Genomic DNA, 17,408 nt, shown 5'->3' with positions numbered 1-17,408 from the left:
GTAATGAGTCTACTACTGGTAGGTTCTGGAAAACACTGCATGGAAGTTTGGGGCAATGATTTGTACACCCCACCTTCCACTTTACTATATATTGACACTTTGCAATTCCATATGTATTATTGTCCAAACAAACAATAAATTGCTTTGAGAGGACTGAACTTCTTCTGTACCATACGATTCTACAGAGCACCGAGTCTGTACTACCAAAACTCTGCTAAATCTGCACTAGACCCACTTTCCAGAACTTGGCCCATAGCCTTGATCGTTATGACATTTCAAGTGCTCAAACACTTTTTAAAAAGCGGTGAGATTTCCAGCCTCAACTACCCTCCCAGACAGTGCATTCCAGATTCGCTCCAGCTCTGGGGTGCTGCAGTGTGTTATGGTTTGTTTGAACAATGTTCTGATGCAGCTCAGTTTGTGGGTGTTGGGATGGTTGCTGTTATAATTAAGTACTGTCTGTGTGGGTGCCATTGGTTTTACATTCAACCATTACATTTAGGAAGGGGAGTCTGTCATAGTCTTCTTCCTTGGTGAAGTTCATGCCAGTAAGGACATTGTTTATGATTTGATGGGTTTCCTAACCAACACTTCACTGGAGGTGCACTGATGATGTCACTTAGAATAGTGACGAAACATCTGCAAACAAACGTAACAGCTCAGTGAGCAAGTCAACAACCTCATCCACAGCCCAAGCTACAAGCTTTCTCGAATACTCTGAATATGCATTTGAATATCCTTCCAAGATATTGACCCTCCTTCCTGCACAACTGACTCATCAAATGATGATATACCTCCTCTTATACTGTTCCCTGTCATTCCTGAAGATCCTACACCCGGAATGATCAGTTGCAAGTTGTGCCCCTCCCTCAGCCACATCTCCAATGGCAACATCGCAATTCCACGTCAATCCATGTCCTTAACTCATCGGTCTTATCTATAATACTAGTATTGAAGTAGACCATGAATAAAACAATCTTAATCAATTAACAAACTTTATTGTTTAGCAAAATATTTTATATATTTGTAAAAAAAAAATCAATTTTATACAATTTCCAGAGATTATTTTCTTCATAAATACACAGTGCACAAACAACAAGATGTAGGACAGGTCTACAGCACATCATGTTCTTGGAACATTGAAAAGGTACAGTCCTGCAGGAAGGTCTTTACGAAGACAGCAACAAGAAGCAATTATCATTTATATACTTAGTTGCATCACAGAACTGAACGGTATTTGCATGCAAACATAATCCACACTGCACAGGTAGATTCAGGGTATGGATACACTCGCACACGGACAGCCAGGCGTACCTGGTCCCCTCGACAGCAAACAAGTTCCTCACAGAATGGAGACCTAAAATTTGAGATGGAGGAAACAAATTAAAGCAAGTGTTGTCAGCTATGTTTGTGAGGCTTGCTGAGTCAGAGAGTCATGAGTTCAAGACCTGTTCCAAAGATGTGCACAAAATTAAGGTTGACACTACATTCATATAAATTAAATAAAATCTGGAATACAAAAACTTTGTGACCATAAATAAACTAAATCATTGTAAAAACTCATCTAGTTCACCAATTGTTTTTAAGGAGTGAAATCTGTCACTATTGTTGATCTGGCCTACACGTGACTCTAGATGCACAGAAATGTGGTTCATACCAAATCTTTGAAATGGCCCTGTAAGCTGTTCAGTTGTATCATGGCAGCAGGTCACCACACCTTCAAGAGCAATTATGGATGGGAAATCAATTCTGGTTTTATCAGCAAAGCTCCATCCCATGAATTAGTTAAAAAGATAGTAGCATGGGAGGGCTGCATTGTCAGAGCTGCCATCTTTCAGATGAGCTGCTAAAATCAAGTCTCTGTCCTTTCACAAGAATATAAAGTATCCCAGACAAGACAATTACAGGAGTCATAGCCAATATGTACTCCCCAGTCAGCACCATTTATCTGAGATGAAATGGACATAATCTCAATGTTTGGAGGAGCTAAACATACAAAAAATGATCTGAGTGCATAAATGAAAATGATTTTAAAAATCACTTCAGAGTGCAGCCCATCTAAACAACTCTGCTCAAAAATGTTTGTTTATTTACACTTGGTGCTGAAGGTGTTCTTACCCCTTGTTCAAGTTTAGAATTTAAACCGCTTAAAATGTTCTGTTGGCATTGACCCCAGGCAGTGAAAGGATCTTTGAAAATGCTGCAACAGTTTGTAAACAGCCTGTGAATCAGAGGCTGTCAGGACGGATTGACCGAAAAGCTCTGGCAATAATCATGGGAATTACCATTTTTTGAAGTTGGGGTGATGAGCTGAGGGGGACAGTTAGATAAATTATGAATAAACCACTGATGCTCTACATCTACATTTGTCTTTTTATAGACTTACATTTTAAAATGTGTTGGACATTTTGAACAACTTGAGGATAGACAAGTCCCCCGGGCCTGACGGGATATATCCTAGGATTATGTGGGAAGCAAGAGAGGAAATTGCAGTACCGTTGGCAATGATCTTCTCGTCTTCACTGGCAACGGGGGTGGTACCAGGGGACTGGAGAGTAGCGAATGTTGTGCCCCTGTTCAAAAAAGGGAATAGGGATAACCCCGGGAATTACAGGCCAGTTAGTCTTACTTCTGTGGTAGGCAAAGTAATGGAAAGGGTACTGAGGGATAGGATTTACGAGTATCTGGAACGGCACTGCTTGATTAGGGACAGCCAGCACGGATTTGTGAAGGGTAGGTCTTGCCTTACAAGTCTTATTGAATTCTTCGAGGAGGTGACCAAGCATGTGGATGAGGGTAGAGCAGTGGATGTAGTGTACATGGATTTTAGTAAGGCATTTGATAAGGTTCCCCATGGTAGGCTTATGCGGAAAGTCAGGAGGCATGGGATAGAGGGAAATTTGGCCAATTGGATAGAAAACTGGCTAACCGGTCGAAGTCAGAGAGTGGTGGTAGATGGTAAATATTCAGCATGGAGTCCAGTTACAAGTGGAGTTCCGCAGGGATCAGTTCTGGGTCCTCTGCTGTTTGTAATTTTTATTAATGACTTAGATGAGGGAGTCGAAGGGTGGGTCAGTAAATTTGCAGATGATACAAAGATAGGTGGAGTTGTGGACAGTGAGGAGGGCTGTTGTCGGCTGCAGAGGGACTTAGATATGATGCAGAGCTGGGCTGAGGAGTGGCAGATGGAGTTCAACCCTGCCAAGTGTGAAGTTGTCCATTTTGGAAGAACAAATAAGAATGCGGAATACAGGGTTAATGGTAGGGTTCTTGGTCAGGTGGAGGAACAGAGGGATCTTGGGGTCTATGTACATAGATCTTTGAAGGTTGCCACTCAGGTGGATAGAGTTTGTAAGAAGGCCTATGGAGTATTATCGTTCATTAGCAGAGGGATTGAATTCAAGAGTCGTGAGGTGATGTTGCAGCTGTACAGGACTTTGGTTAGGCCACATTTGGAGTACTGTGTGCAGTTCTGGTCGCCTCACTTTAGGAAAGATGTGGAAGCTTTGGAGAGGGTGCAGAGAAGATTTACCAGGATGTTGCCTGGAATGGAGAGTAGGTCGTACGAGGATAGGTTGAGAGTTCTCGGCCTTTTCTCGTTGGAACGGCGAAGGATGAGGGGTGACTTGATAGAGGTTTATAAGATGATCAGAGGAATAGATAGAGTAGACAGTCAGAAACTTTTTCCCCGGGTACAACAGAGTGTTACAAGGGGACATAAATTTAAGGTGAAGGGTGGAAGGTATAGGGGAGATGTCAGGGGTGGGTTCTTCACCCAGAGAGTGGTGGGGGCATGGAATGCGCTGCCCGTGGGAGTGGTAGAGTCAGATTCATTGGCGACCTTTAAGCGGCATTTGGATAGGTACATGGATGGGTGCTTAATCTAGGATAGAAGTTCGGCACAACATCGTGGGCCGAAGGGCCTGTTCTGTGCTGTATTGTTCTATGTTCTAAACAATAGACTGATTAAAACTTCTGAACTGTTCCAAGGTCAATCTTAGACAACAATTCCAAAACATTTTAAACATGACTTGATGCTAAAAAAAAAAATCTGTCAAAGCTTCTCAACCGGGAGAAAGTGAACACTGCAGATACTGGAGATCAGAGTCGAAGAGTGTGCTGCTGGAAAGGCAGCATCTGAGGAGAAGAATCAACGTTGAGGATAAGCTCTTCATCTGGAATTCTTCGACTCAGAGCTTCTCAACCATCAGGATATTTCACAAGAACACCAATTCAAATGGAAACCTAACATTTATAACATACAAGAAGATAATGCTAATTGGATGTAAAGTGGATTCTGATTGTTTGAGACATTTTTGTGGAGAATGCACCCATTCATGCTTATTGACAGTTAAGAACCTGACAGGTTTCTGGTCATTTGATGATTCTTCCAAGTCAATGGGTAAGCAGTTCCCCTTTATTGAAAAGGGCCAAAAGTTCCAGACTTTTAAATTTCACTGCCTTTTCATCTAACCTTTGTATTCTCATCTACTGTTACTGAAGTGAGGTTACAAAACCATAATGTATTACAATAGGGAGAGAGATTGTATGTACATACACGATGAGCTGTATAATCTCTCTTCCCTACAGACAAAACAAAATCACTGTTGGAGGTGGGACAGGACTATGTTTTTACCTTAAACATGTTGCAAATGCTCTCCTTGGATTTCGATGGACAAAGTGAATAGGGAAGCCTTTGAAGGTATGTCCATCTGGCACTGCTCTTTTGATAGCATCCTGGAATTCCTCATTACCTGCAGACACTCCTGTTGTGCGCTCAATCTCATATGCAGCCAGTGCTGGTGACAGCAGGTAAGACAGATGGTCATCCCACACAGTGTTCAGACCGAGATCCTATTGAGTTAGAAAACGTTATGGTTATAGTAACATAGCACTTAGGAGCAGGACGTGGCCTTTAGGCCCTTCAATCCTATTTCAATCAATCAATCAGAAAATGGTTGATTTGGTTGGGATCTCAATACTACCCTCCTGTCTGACGCCAATTACCCTTGACTCCCTTTTCAGTCAAATCTACCAACTCTACTTTGAATAAATTCACTTGCATCAACCTGAAAATTATGAAATGTGTATATTTAATTAAACAATGATATCAAGACATTATGTTATCACAGCACTGAGGTAGTGTGTTTATACAGACAAAAAGCACAGTAATAGTTCAACAAATTATTCCATTAATCTTTCTGGATGCTACAAATTGCACATCAATGGTTTTCAGCAATGTACAAGTGTAAAACAGCTAATGACAGCAAAATTAGGTGACTCAGGCCCCTGTCCAATGCAAATAAAAGGAGGTTTATCTTCTTTGTCACACCATATTTGCAGAATTTCTCCAATAAATTAAAAACTCAATCTTTTCCTGATAGAAAAAAAGACAATTCAGCAGTCTGTGAATGCTAATGGAAACATGCATTTTCATAACTTCAGCCAGAGTATCTTCTAAGCTTACATTTAAAAAAATTTTGCCAACCAATATTCCAATACCCTCATTTACAAATTGAAACATTACTCAGTTTTGTTAAAGCTCTTTAAAGTTCTATAGATCAATTTTTTTTTTACAAAATTCTTCAGGCGGTGTGAAAAAACACCTCCATTATGAATATTAATAATGTTCTCAACTATTTACTTTGTACAACATACTTTAGAAAAATTCCCTGAAGAACACAAATTAGAATTGGAGTTGAAAAGTAGTGTTTTTATTGTTCAATACATTATCTTGATTAGATTAGATTTCCTACAGTGTGGAAACAGGCCCTTTGGCCCTCCAAGTCCACACTGACCCTCCAAAGAGCAACCCACTCAGACCCTACATTAACCCCTGACTAATGCATCTAACACTACAGTCAATTTAGCATGGCCACTTCACCTAACCTGCACATCTTTGGACTGTGGGAGGAAACTGGAGTACCTGGAGGAAACCTCCCATGCAGATATGAGGAGAATGTACAAACTCCACAGACAGTTGCCCGAGGCAGGAACTGAACCCAGGTCCCTGGCACTGTGAGGCAGCAGTGCTAACCACTGAGCCATCGTGCTGCCCTATGGAAAAAAAGTTCATCTTATCAGGTTCTTTATTTTGATAAAACACAAACATCAGTTTTGATTGCACTATGGATGTGGATATGGCCCTTACGAGAACAAGGGATTTTAAAACAGATATGGTGGCGAATGGTCTGACTGAGTTTGTTTAAGGGAGATCAAATAAATGGAAAATGAAACGGATCAAATACAATATATCTGGCAAGCTGCTTGCTCACTTATTTAATAAGGGTTTTGGATTTCCCCATGGACTGCAGAAGGCTCACATGAGGACAATATTTTAAAAATTCAAATGGGAAATTAAAAGCCTATTAGCATAATTCCTGATCAGAATATTGCCTGAATGAATCATAGACATTCAGATTGACAGAGGAAACTATCCACCTGGGTTTTAGAAAAGAATGTCTCATTTGTGGGCGGCACGATGGCTCAGTGGTTAGCACTGCTGCCTCACAGTGCCAGGGACCTGGGTTCAATTCCTGCCTCGGGCAACCGTTTGTGGAGTTTGTACGTTCTCCCCGTGTCTGCATGGGTTTCCTCCCACAGTCCAAAGATGTGCAGGTCAGGTGAATTGGCCATGCTAAATTTCCCGTAGTGTTAGGTAAGGGGTCGATGTAGATGTAGGGGTATGGGTGGGTACGCTTCGGCGGGGCGGTGTGGACTTGTTGGGCCGAAGGGCCTGTTTCCACACTGTAAGTAATCTAATCTAACTCTATTATGTTTTTGATAAAATTACTAAACTAAATAGATATAGATTGCATTGGGGAAATATAGGAATAATCAGATATATTGATGTGGTAGGATGAAGGTTGGGAGGAGGCTCACCATAGACGTAAACATTGGCCTGAGCTTTCACTGTAAACACTTTGGAATACACCACAAGATAGGTTACTTACTAATATGGAATCCTGTGAAATAAGCAGCCAGATCTTAGTTGGGATAAGGAAATATTACAGTTTGCTAGAAAAGGTGGTAATTAATGACACTGATTATTAATGAGACCCACACAACAAAGGCATTGGGGAAATTGCTTGTCATGATTATAACAAGGTCAGCCAGGTGGACCCTAGAATGAGTTCCCGGATTGGGGCTGTTATTCTGGTCCAATCAGGAAGCCCTGATTGATAGATAAACAGGAGTATCAGAGTTGGGCACCGCCGGGTGTGGAGTGTTTTATTTCCCTCTCCCATTCTATTTTGATTTTTTTGATCACTTAGGCAGTGTCCTTCTCAACAAAGGCCAATGCTTGTCACTGGCCACTTGGGTATTTCTGTTCTTCCTGGTGTTGGAATATGAATAAAGATTTCTGCATTCATTGTTCTTCACTGTGTCCTTCACCTGCACACACATGACATGGGTGCTGGGGAACAGTAAGCACTGGTTGGCGGTAGTGTGGGGATTTAGAAAAAGTAGTAAACAGGAGTGTCAGAGGTACTGTTCACAGAGCTGAATCAGAGGAAGCTGGATCAATGTCAAGGAATTTCTATCTGTAAATAAAAGGGTAACTTGATGATGGGATACCAGACTCTGTTGAGTTATTTCAGTGGCGATGAGAAAGAATGCAGCTCCTGAAGAAATTCACTTGCAACAGTCAGCTTTGAGCCGGGGTAAGCATTTCTTGCCTCATGCAGTTATTTGGGAAGCTTGACTCATTCAATCCTGCCATCGAAGACTGGGCCAGTATGTGGAAAGAATGTGTTTTTTCCCCCCTGGCAAATGACATTGAGGCAGATGAAAAGGAACAAGTAGTTCTCCTGACAGCTTGTGGACCCACAGCTTTTTAAAAAAATTATTAGGAGCCTAACTTTTCCTGAGGCACCCGATAATAAAATATTTCAAGAGTTAACCGACTTAGTTAAGGAATGTACAACCCATGCTTCCCCTAATTTGGAGACATTATCGGTTTTACTCCACAATTTGAGAACCAGGGGAGTTGTACTGGAATTTGAATAGGTTAAGATGACTGGCAGAAACACGTGATTTTGGTTTAAACCTTACTTAGGAGCTGAGAGACTATTTGGTATGCAAGATTAATGATGTACCAATGCAAAAAAGTGCTTACTAGCTCGAGTGCAACTGGATTTCAAACAGGCAATATGATTGACTTTGTCATTAAAAAAATGCAACATGGGAGTACAGGAGTTGCAAGATATTCCCCTGTCAGTCTGACTGAGCTTGGGGAATACCACCTGATTGTAGTGAAAGGCTTGAGCCCAAGCTTGATGGGGCAAAATTGGTGAAGGAAGATTCACCCAGATTAGCTTAGCGTTTTGATTAGAAAATGGCTGCCTGAGTGAAGTCCTAATTAAATTCCCAGAAGCTTTTCAGGAACGTCTTGGGACTACTGAAAGGAGCCAAGGCCACCATGCATGTTGACCAGGAAGCAATTCCACAATTTGGAGAGGCCAACCTAGTGCCATTTGCCTTCTGGGCAAAAGTAGAGGCAGAAAGCAGAAGGCTGGAAAGTGAGGGAATCAAACCAATTCAGTTTGTGGAATGGGCAGCACCAATAGTACCGCTGTGAAGCCAAAACAGGTCGGTTTGCATTTGTGGGGATTTTAAACAAATGGTAAAGAGCTTTTCACAGCTGGATACGTACACAATCCCTCACAAAGAGGATTTATACGCAAAGCTGGTGGGGGTGGCTGTCCTTCACGAAACTGAGCACGAGTCAGGAGTACTTGCAATTGCAAATGGAGGAGAATTCCCAGAAGTACGTCAAAATAATACCCATAAGGATTTGGACCAATATAAGAGACTACGATCTGGGGTATTGTCAGCCTGTGCAATTTTTCAGTGGGTGATGGAGGACATTTCACAAGATTGCCATTTATTGAGATGATGCGCTAATAACAGGGAAGACCAATAAAGAGCATTTAGAGGACTCGGATATAGTTCGTATATGTTTCTCAAGGTAGGTGTACACCTCAGGGACAAATGTGTGTTTCAGACACACCCAAGTGACCTACTTGGGCTACAAGTTGACGAGATGGAATTACACCCATTGCAAGATAAAGGAAGGGTGATCAAAGGTGCCCTTATTCCCCAGACCATGAGCATAGGTCTTTCCTTGGGGTGGTGAACTATTACAAAAAGTTCATACGTAACCTGGCCTCCAGCCATCTTTTCCATCAATGCTTAAAAAAGGGTTAACCTTGGAAACGGTCACAGAGCCAAGCCATAGCTTTCAGGGAAGTGAGTAAACAGCCATCATTCTCTAAAATATTGGCATGCTATGATCCCAAGTGAGAGCGGATTAACATTTCTTATGTCATTGGGGTAGTATTAGCTCATAGGTGGCCCATTGAGAGGCCCAATAGCATATGCATCCAGGACTTTATCTGGGCGTATTTACATTCTGCATTAGCCAGAGAAGGAAGGTTTGGCGGTCATATCTGGAGTTGAAAAACGTGGTGCTGGAAAAACACAGCAGGCCAGGCAGCATCCGAGGAGCAGGAGAATCGACGTTTCGGGCATAAGCCCTTCTTCAGGAATGAGGCTGGTGTGCCAAACGGGCTGAGATAAAAGGTAGGGAATTTGGGGGAGGGGTGCTGGGAATACGATAGGTGGAAGGAGGTGAGGGTGAGGGTGATAGGCCAGAAAGAGGGTGGGGGTGGAGAGGTCAGGAAGATGATTGCAGATCAAGAGGGCGGTGCTGAATCCTGGGGTTGGGACTGAGATAAAGGTGGGGGGAGGGGAAATGAGGAAGCTAGAGAAATCTACATTCATCTCATGTGGTTGGAGGGTTCCTGGACGAAAGATGAGGCGCTCTTCCTCCAGGCATTGTGTGGCCAGGGTCTGTCGATGGAGAAGGCCAAGGACCAAGGACCTGCATGTCCTTGGCAGAGTGGGAGGGGGAGTTAAAGTGTTCAGCCACGGGCCGGTTGGGTTGGTTAGTGTGGGTGTGCCAGAGGTGTTCCCCGAAACATTCCGCAAGTAGGCGGCCTGTCTCCCCAATGTAGAGGAGACCACATCGGGTGCAGCAGATACAGTAAATGATGTGTGTGGAGGTGCAGGTGAATTTGCGACAGATATGGAAGGATCCATTGGGGCCTTGGAGGGAGGTGAGGGGGGAGGTGTGGGCGCAAGTTTTGCACTTCTTGCAGTTGCAGGGGAAGGTGCCGGGAGTGGAGGTTGGGTTGGTGGGGGGTGAGGACCTGACAAGGGAGTCGCAGAGGGAGGGGTCTCTCCGGAACACTGATAGGGGTGGGGAGGGAAATATATCCCTGGTGGTGGGGTCTGTTTGGAGGTGGCGAAAATGACGGAGGGTGATATCTGGAGGTTGGTGGGGTAGAAGGTGAGAACCAGTGGGGTTCTGTCCTGGTGGCAATTGGAGGGGCGGGGTTCAAGGGTGGAGGTGTGGGAAGTTGAGGAGATGTGGTGGAGAGCATCGTTGATCAAGTCGGAGGGGAAATTGCAATCTTTGAAGAAGGAGGCCATTTGGGTTGTTCGGTAGTGGAACTGGTCCTCCTGGGAGCAGGTGCGACGGAGGCCAAAGGAATTGGGAATATGGGATGCGTTTATACAGGGGGCAGGGTGGGAGGAGGTGTAACCTAGGTAGCTGTGGGAGTCGGTCAGTTTGTAGTAAGTGTCTGTGTTGAGTCGGTTGCCAGAGATAAAAATGGAGAGGTCTAGGAAGGGGAGGGAGAAGTCTGAGACGGTCCAGGTAAACTTGAAGTCGGAGTGGAAGATGTTAGTAAAGTGGATGAACTGCTCAACCTCCTCGGGGGAGCACGAGGTAGCGCCAATACAATCAATCATCGATGTAGCGGAGGAAAAGGTGGGGGGGTGGTGCCAGTGTAGCTGCGGAAGATGGACTGTTCTACATATCTGACGAAGAGGCAGGCAAAGCTGGGGCCCATGGCTACTCCTTTGGATTGGAGGAAGTGGGAGGATTGGAAGGAGAAGTTGTTAAGAGTGAAGACAGTTCAGTCAAGGAGGGTGTCAGTGGAAGGGTACTGGTTGGGTCGGCGGGACAAGAAGAAGCGGAGGGCTTGGAGGCCTTCGTGATGGGGGATGGAAGTGTATAGGGACTGGATGTCCATCGTGAAGACAAGGCGTTGGGGGCCGGGGAAGTGAAAATCATGGAGGAGGTCATATCCGGAGTCAGGAAGTTCCAGCAATACCTTTTACAGAAGTAAATTCATAACAATAATGGACCACGAGACTCCACTAAACAAGACAGAAACACTTTACTTCAGGGGATAAACATTGGTGTAGGAACCCAGGAACTGCACTGCATGGGTAAGAGGCATGGTCAATGCAAGGTCAGGTCCAGTGACATATAAAGTTTGGCTAGGTGCTATGGTCCTGAACATATGAAAGCTGCAAACTTGCAAACTGTGCAGGAGCAAAACATGCCTAACTCCTTGACTGCCTTTCCACCTGTTCTGGAAGCTTTGGGGTTTGCCTCTCTATCCAGCATTGAAGGCACTTTGGAATTTTAAATTGACAAGGCAGATGCCTCCTCTGCTGCCTGAAGAGGAGAATGAATTTCTACTGAGATTCTGGGCAGAAAACGCAAACTACTGTCAGTGACCCATATCATAGGCAGAGATGGAGGAACCTGAAACGGTGCACAAATGCCCCAGGATCAGCTACAAAATGAACTGGCCTATGTCCTCGGAGTCAGGTGGCAAGATATAGTGATTGCAATGTCAGTCAGGTGGACCTCAGAATAGGAGCTGCCTGATTGGGGCTATTGGTTCTATCAAGGAGCCCTGGCTGACAGATATAAACAAGTGTCAGAAATTCTGTTCACTCAGGAAACTGGATCGATATCAAAGACTCTTCACATGTAAAAAAAAACAATGCCTTTGTGACAAGATACTGGCCTCTGGTGTTATTTCGTTGCCCACATATTTGCAATGGATAGAAAGATTTAAGTAAGTGTTAGGACCTTGAATGAGAAAGTTAAATTATAGATGCAAATGAGTAAATGGGTCAGTTTTGGAAAATAATTTCATTTACTTAATTATAGTTTTCTAGCTGTGGACAGAGAGCAATGTTAAACTGCATGTGTGATATTTTACAGCACTGCACCATCAGTGTTGGACAATGTGTCAACATGTCTTTTCTTTTTGGTTTGAAGGCTTTCTATAGGTTTACCAACCTACTGAGCTGTTCTGGAGAACACTTAGTAATAGTGAGGCTACGATCAATTTCAGGGCTGCTTCTAACCTCAGAATGCTAAACTATAGATGTTAAACTAAAGATGTTACCCTGTGCTTATGTAAGGTATGATTTGTCTGGATAGCAAGCAATACAATATTTTTCACTATCTCAGTGTGTGACAATAATAAACCAAATTAAAGAAATCTACATTCCTTTCTCCAATGAAATTAAGGACAGTAATTTTAATTTAAAAATACCTAAAGAAGGAAACGGAGTAAGTTTACATAAAGAATGTTGGTTTGATGATATGATTTACTGGTTCCACCATATGTTGGAAACATTGACAGTATTTCTCATGTTGCTGGAACCCTACAAATATTCATCACTTCTGACAATACCCTTACCTTCCTATGCTCAGAAATCAGACTCCTCAAAACCATCTCAATCTCATTGCTCGCAGCTGCACCAACAATTGTGGGAGCACACAATGGCGGAAATGGCGGCAGTGAAATAGAAGATCCAGGAGCGCATACAGATTTTATGGCCTCCATACTCATGGATTTCCACTTCGACTCATCATTTAGGTCAAAGTGACACAGTTCGACAGTGTCAGACGGCTGGCAGTTAGCATGAAAGTTCTGGTGATTGAAAATGCTGCCTATCGAACAATATGGATGTGTCCTTTTTGGTTGGTCTACGAGTGGTGGGTCATCAGGATTAACAGGCCTGTGAACATACCTAAAGCAACAGAGACATCAACTTTAAATATACAGAGATTGCCAATAACATGTATATGATAGATATTTTCGAATCAACCTGCTCAAAGACTTTACTACACACAGCAGATAGGACCTGAACCCAGCCTCCGAGGTAGGGACACCACCTCTGAACCATAAGAGCCCCTAGTAGTCATATTTACACAACAGATGAAACTTGATGGGCAGTGCTTTCAGTAGAGAGAGGGTGAATGTCCTATGCCCAAAGAATCCTCAACGACCCAGTGATAAATGTCAGGTAGCATCATCCAAACCCAGGAGCACTTCCATCGAGGAGGAAAAGGGAACATCGGATCACCACCATCTGCAAGATTCCCTTCACGATCCTGATCTCAAAATATATCAGGTAAGATGGTGGCACAGTCGGACCCTCTATCAGGAGCTCATCTGCCCCACCCTTCTTTTTTTCTCCCTCCCTCCTCCCTTCTCTCAGCTTCTGATGTGGGGTCGGCGGAGCCACCAGTGGCTGGAGGGGAGACACTGGCGACCAGCATGTCCGAACAGGGATACTGGTGAAATGCAGCAGAGCATGCTAGTAGACAGTGGTCAGACCACATGGAGATCCCCTGCACTGATATGCTGTGGACAGCTTAGAGACAAACTGGGATGTTTGCCTTTTTAAATTTACTTAATGTTAGGTTTAATTATGTATAGTTGTAATGTAACTTTTTTTCCTTCATTTTTCTATTCTGCCAGTAAGGATTCTGCTGAAGTACCTTTGTATCTAAGATGTTACTGTAAGAGGCAACTTATCAACATTTCACTGTACTCCTTTGAAGTACATGTAACAATAAAGCTAATTTAATTCAATTATCGCCATTTGTTCAGTATCTTGGTGATAAAATCCTGACACTCCTTCCTAACCAGTACATACCTGCACTGAATGGACTGCAGTAGTTCTAGAAAGCAATTCACTAGCAACTCCTCAAGGCCAAGAAGAGACTGATTTAGAGATGCAGGTGTTGGACTGGGGTGTACAAAGTTTAAAATCACAATACCAGGTTATACTCCAATAGGTTTAATTGGAAGCACTAGCTTTCGGAGCACCGCTCCTTCATCAGGTGGTTGTGGAGAGAGTGAAAATCAATGCTGACACAGCCAGAGGTCACATTTCATGAATGAATACAAATAAAAAAAGATATAGCTTAATGTAAGGGCTGAATGTAACATAGCTCATTCTGAAACTAAAGGCTTAAATATGGAGGAAAAGGAAACTGAGTGTATGAGGAGAATGTTGGCTATGGTAGACAGGTAATAGCTAGTGTTTAAAGAAATACTGTAAGGTTGCCAACATACATACATTTCTCTAAGGCACAAAGACCCAAAGTGAAAGATAAATTTCTCATGGTTAAGAGTGTTAAAGATGGCATTAAATCAAGCAAGTGAATTATAGGAATGCCAGAAAGAGTGCTATGCCTGAGAACCAGGAGCAAATTTAGGAGCCAGTAAAGAAAGGGCAAAAAAAAAAGAGAATGAATACAATCCAAAGGGAAACAAAAGGTAGATTGTAAACGCTTTTATCGATATAGGAAAAAATAATTAGAAGGATAAATGTCGGCCCATTAGAAGTGGGATAGGACGATTTATATAGTGGAAAAGATATAATGTCAGAGAAAATAAAAAGTTACTTTGCGTCCATCTTCATAGAAGATGGAGTAAATTTCCTGGTCCAGAAATACTAGGTAACCAAAGTGCAGTATTTGAAGAGCGAAAAGAAAATATTAGTAAAGAGGTAACACTTGATAAATAAGCAAGATTGAGGGTTGATCCATCTCCTGGACCAGATAGGCTTCGTCCCAGAGTGCCAAAAGTAGAAGCGAGAGAGATAGTAGATGCATTGGTGGCTATCTTTCGTAATTCTAAATACTCTCGAGGGGTTTCTGCTGACAAAAAAGGTAGTAAAATGTAACCCCAGTATTTAAGAGGAGAGGAAGAGAGAATGCAGAACTATAGGTCTGCTAGCGTGATATCTCATAGGAAAAATATTAGAATCTATTATAAAGGATATGATAATTGAACATTTTAAAAAAGAAAACAAAATTGGGCAGAGTCAACATGGACTTACAAATGTGAAGCTATATTTGACAAACATGTTGGGAGATTTTAAAGAGGGTGTTACTTGTACCACAGACAGAAAAGAACCAGTGGGTCTGATATATTTGGTTTTTCAGAAGGCTTTTGATGAAGTCTCACAGGAAGTTAGCAAATAAAATTACAGCACATAGGGTTGGGAGTAACACACTAGAATGGATTGAGAACTGGTCAGTAGGCAAAGTAGAGAATGGGAATAAACCGATCATTGGGAGGAGTTGCGAATAGGACATCACCGGAACATCAATGTTAGGTCCACAAATGTTAAATCTGGATGACCTGGATGTTGGGACCAATTGTAATATTTCCAAATTTACTGATGACTCCAACCTGGGTAGGAATGTATCAGTTGAGAATGGTACAAAGTGATTTTAAGAGGACTTCGAAAAGAGGAATGAATGGGGAATGGGCTAGAACAATGCAGAGGGAACATAATGTAAATAACCGAGAAGTTATTCACTTCGGTAGAAAGAACAGAGGTAGAATTTCTTCAATGTTGAGAGGAAAAAGTAAATGGTCACTCTGACCAGTGTTGTTGATTCTGAACTCTCTCAGTAAACTAAATCAGCTCCATCAAAAACCACACCTAAGAACACTGGAGAGGTTCAAGACAGTGGCCAGCCACCACTGTCTCAGGACAAGTAGAAATGGGAATTTTTACCAGAGATACTCCCAGAGAATTGTGAAAACAATAGGGTAATAATAGGAGATTTCAACTTGCTCAATATTAACTGGGATAGACAAAGCGTGAAAGGCTGAGAAAGAGCAGAATTCTGAAATTATGTCTTGGAGTTTTACAAGCCAGCATGTCCCTTTCTAGCAGAAAGTCCAACAAGAGAGGGGCGATGTTACCTAATTTTAACAAACAAAGGTAGGCCATTGGTAGATATGGCAGTGGGGGAGCATTTCAGTGACAATGACTATCATTTAATAAGATTTAAGTCTATTATGAATAGGGAAAGTTGAATTGGAAATAAGGGCTCTGACTTTAGGAGGGGGTGGGATTTTACGGTGACAGGATCTGACCAAAGTGGACTGGCAGCAGCTACTTGTAAGAAAATCTACGGCAGCTGTGGGAGACTTTCAGAAGGATGGAGGGCAAACATGTTTCTGGTAAGGTGAAGGGTGGAACTAACATGTGACTAGACTTAGATGTCAAGGGGTATGCAAGATTGGAAGACACAGCTGAGGTTTTGAATGAATGCTTTGCATCTGTATTCACAATAAAGGACAATTTTGGCATAGAAATGGGGGTGGGTGACTGTGATATACTCGAATGAATTGGCATTGAGGGGGAGAAGCTATTAGTAGTTTTATCAGGTTTGCTAGAGGATAAATCCCAGTTCCAGATGCAATGTATCCCATGCTGCTTGTGGGAAGCAAAGGAGCAAACTGCAGGAACTCTAACATTAATTTTCAAATCCTCTCTAGCCACATGAGTGGCAGGGATAAATCAAGAAACTACAGTGCAGTGAGTCTAACATCTGTGGTTAGGGAACATATTAAAAAATAAAATCTGAGGGGACAGAATTTTGAGTCCACTTGGAGAGACATGGTTTTGAGAGAGATAAATAGTGTCTCACAAATTTGATTGAATTTTTAAGTTACCAATAAGAATGACTGATGAGGGCAGAGCAGCAGATGTTCTCTACTTGGACTTTAGACAAGTTTCTGCACAGTAGATTAATTGGTCAAGTTAGGTCACATGGGATTCAGAGTGAGCTTGCCAGTTGGATAGGTAATTTGCTTAACAGCCGAAGACAGAGTGATGGTGGAGGGTTGCTTTTCAGTCTGAAAGCCTGTCATCAGTGGTGTTGCCCTGGGATCAGTTCTGGGTCCTCTTTTGTCTGTTATTTATTTAAATGATTTGGATGAGAATGTAGAAGGCACGGTTAGTAAGTTTGCAGATGACATCAAAATTGATGGTATAGTAGACAGTGAAGAAGGTTTTCTAAGATTACAAAAGGATCTTGATCAAACAGGTCAACGGGCTGAAAACTGGCAGATGGAGTTCAATTTTGTTAAATGCGAGGTATTGCATTCTCGTACAGTCAGTAAGGACAGGGCTTATACAATTAATGGCAGGGCCTTGGATAGTGTAGTAGAACAGAGGGATCTAGTGAATCAGGTACATAGAGTCATAGAGATGTATAGCATGGAAACAGACCCTTCGGTCCAACCCGTCCATGCTGACCAGATATCCCAACCCAATCTAATCCCACCTGCCAGCACCTGGCCCATATTCCTCCAAACCCTTCCTTCCTATACAACATTTAAAAGGCATCTGGATGGGCAACTGTACCAGCCTCCACCACTTCCTCTGGCAGCTCATTCCATACACATATCACCCTCTGCATGAAAAAGTTGCCC

The 17,408-nt window shown here is 42.7% G+C and overlaps 1 protein-coding gene across 3 annotated transcripts in view; it reads right to left on the bottom strand.

Moving 5' to 3' along the window:
* Window positions 1–1,035: 1,035 nt before the first annotated feature.
* cep76 (centrosomal protein 76) overlaps window positions 1,036–17,408 on the bottom strand; it is a 59,007-nt gene continuing 42,634 nt past the window's right edge. For all 3 annotated transcript variants that reach the window (XM_072569809.1, XM_072569811.1, XM_072569810.1), the window contains 3 exons: window positions 12,576–12,909; window positions 4,637–4,854; window positions 1,036–1,357 (listed from right to left, as the gene is read on the bottom strand). In XM_072569809.1, coding sequence (XP_072425910.1) covers window positions 1,219–1,357; window positions 4,637–4,854; window positions 12,576–12,909 — 691 coding nt within the window. In that variant the 3' untranslated portion in view covers window positions 1,036–1,218. The remainder of the gene's footprint in view (window positions 1,358–4,636; window positions 4,855–12,575; window positions 12,910–17,408) is intronic.

This window comes from Chiloscyllium punctatum, chromosome 5 (assembly GCF_047496795.1).
Source record: "Chiloscyllium punctatum isolate Juve2018m chromosome 5, sChiPun1.3, whole genome shotgun sequence".
Taxonomy (NCBI): domain Eukaryota; kingdom Metazoa; phylum Chordata; class Chondrichthyes; order Orectolobiformes; family Hemiscylliidae; genus Chiloscyllium; species Chiloscyllium punctatum.
The sequence above is the reverse complement of the archived record's forward strand: the minus strand, read 5'-3'. Positions and strand labels throughout refer to the sequence as shown.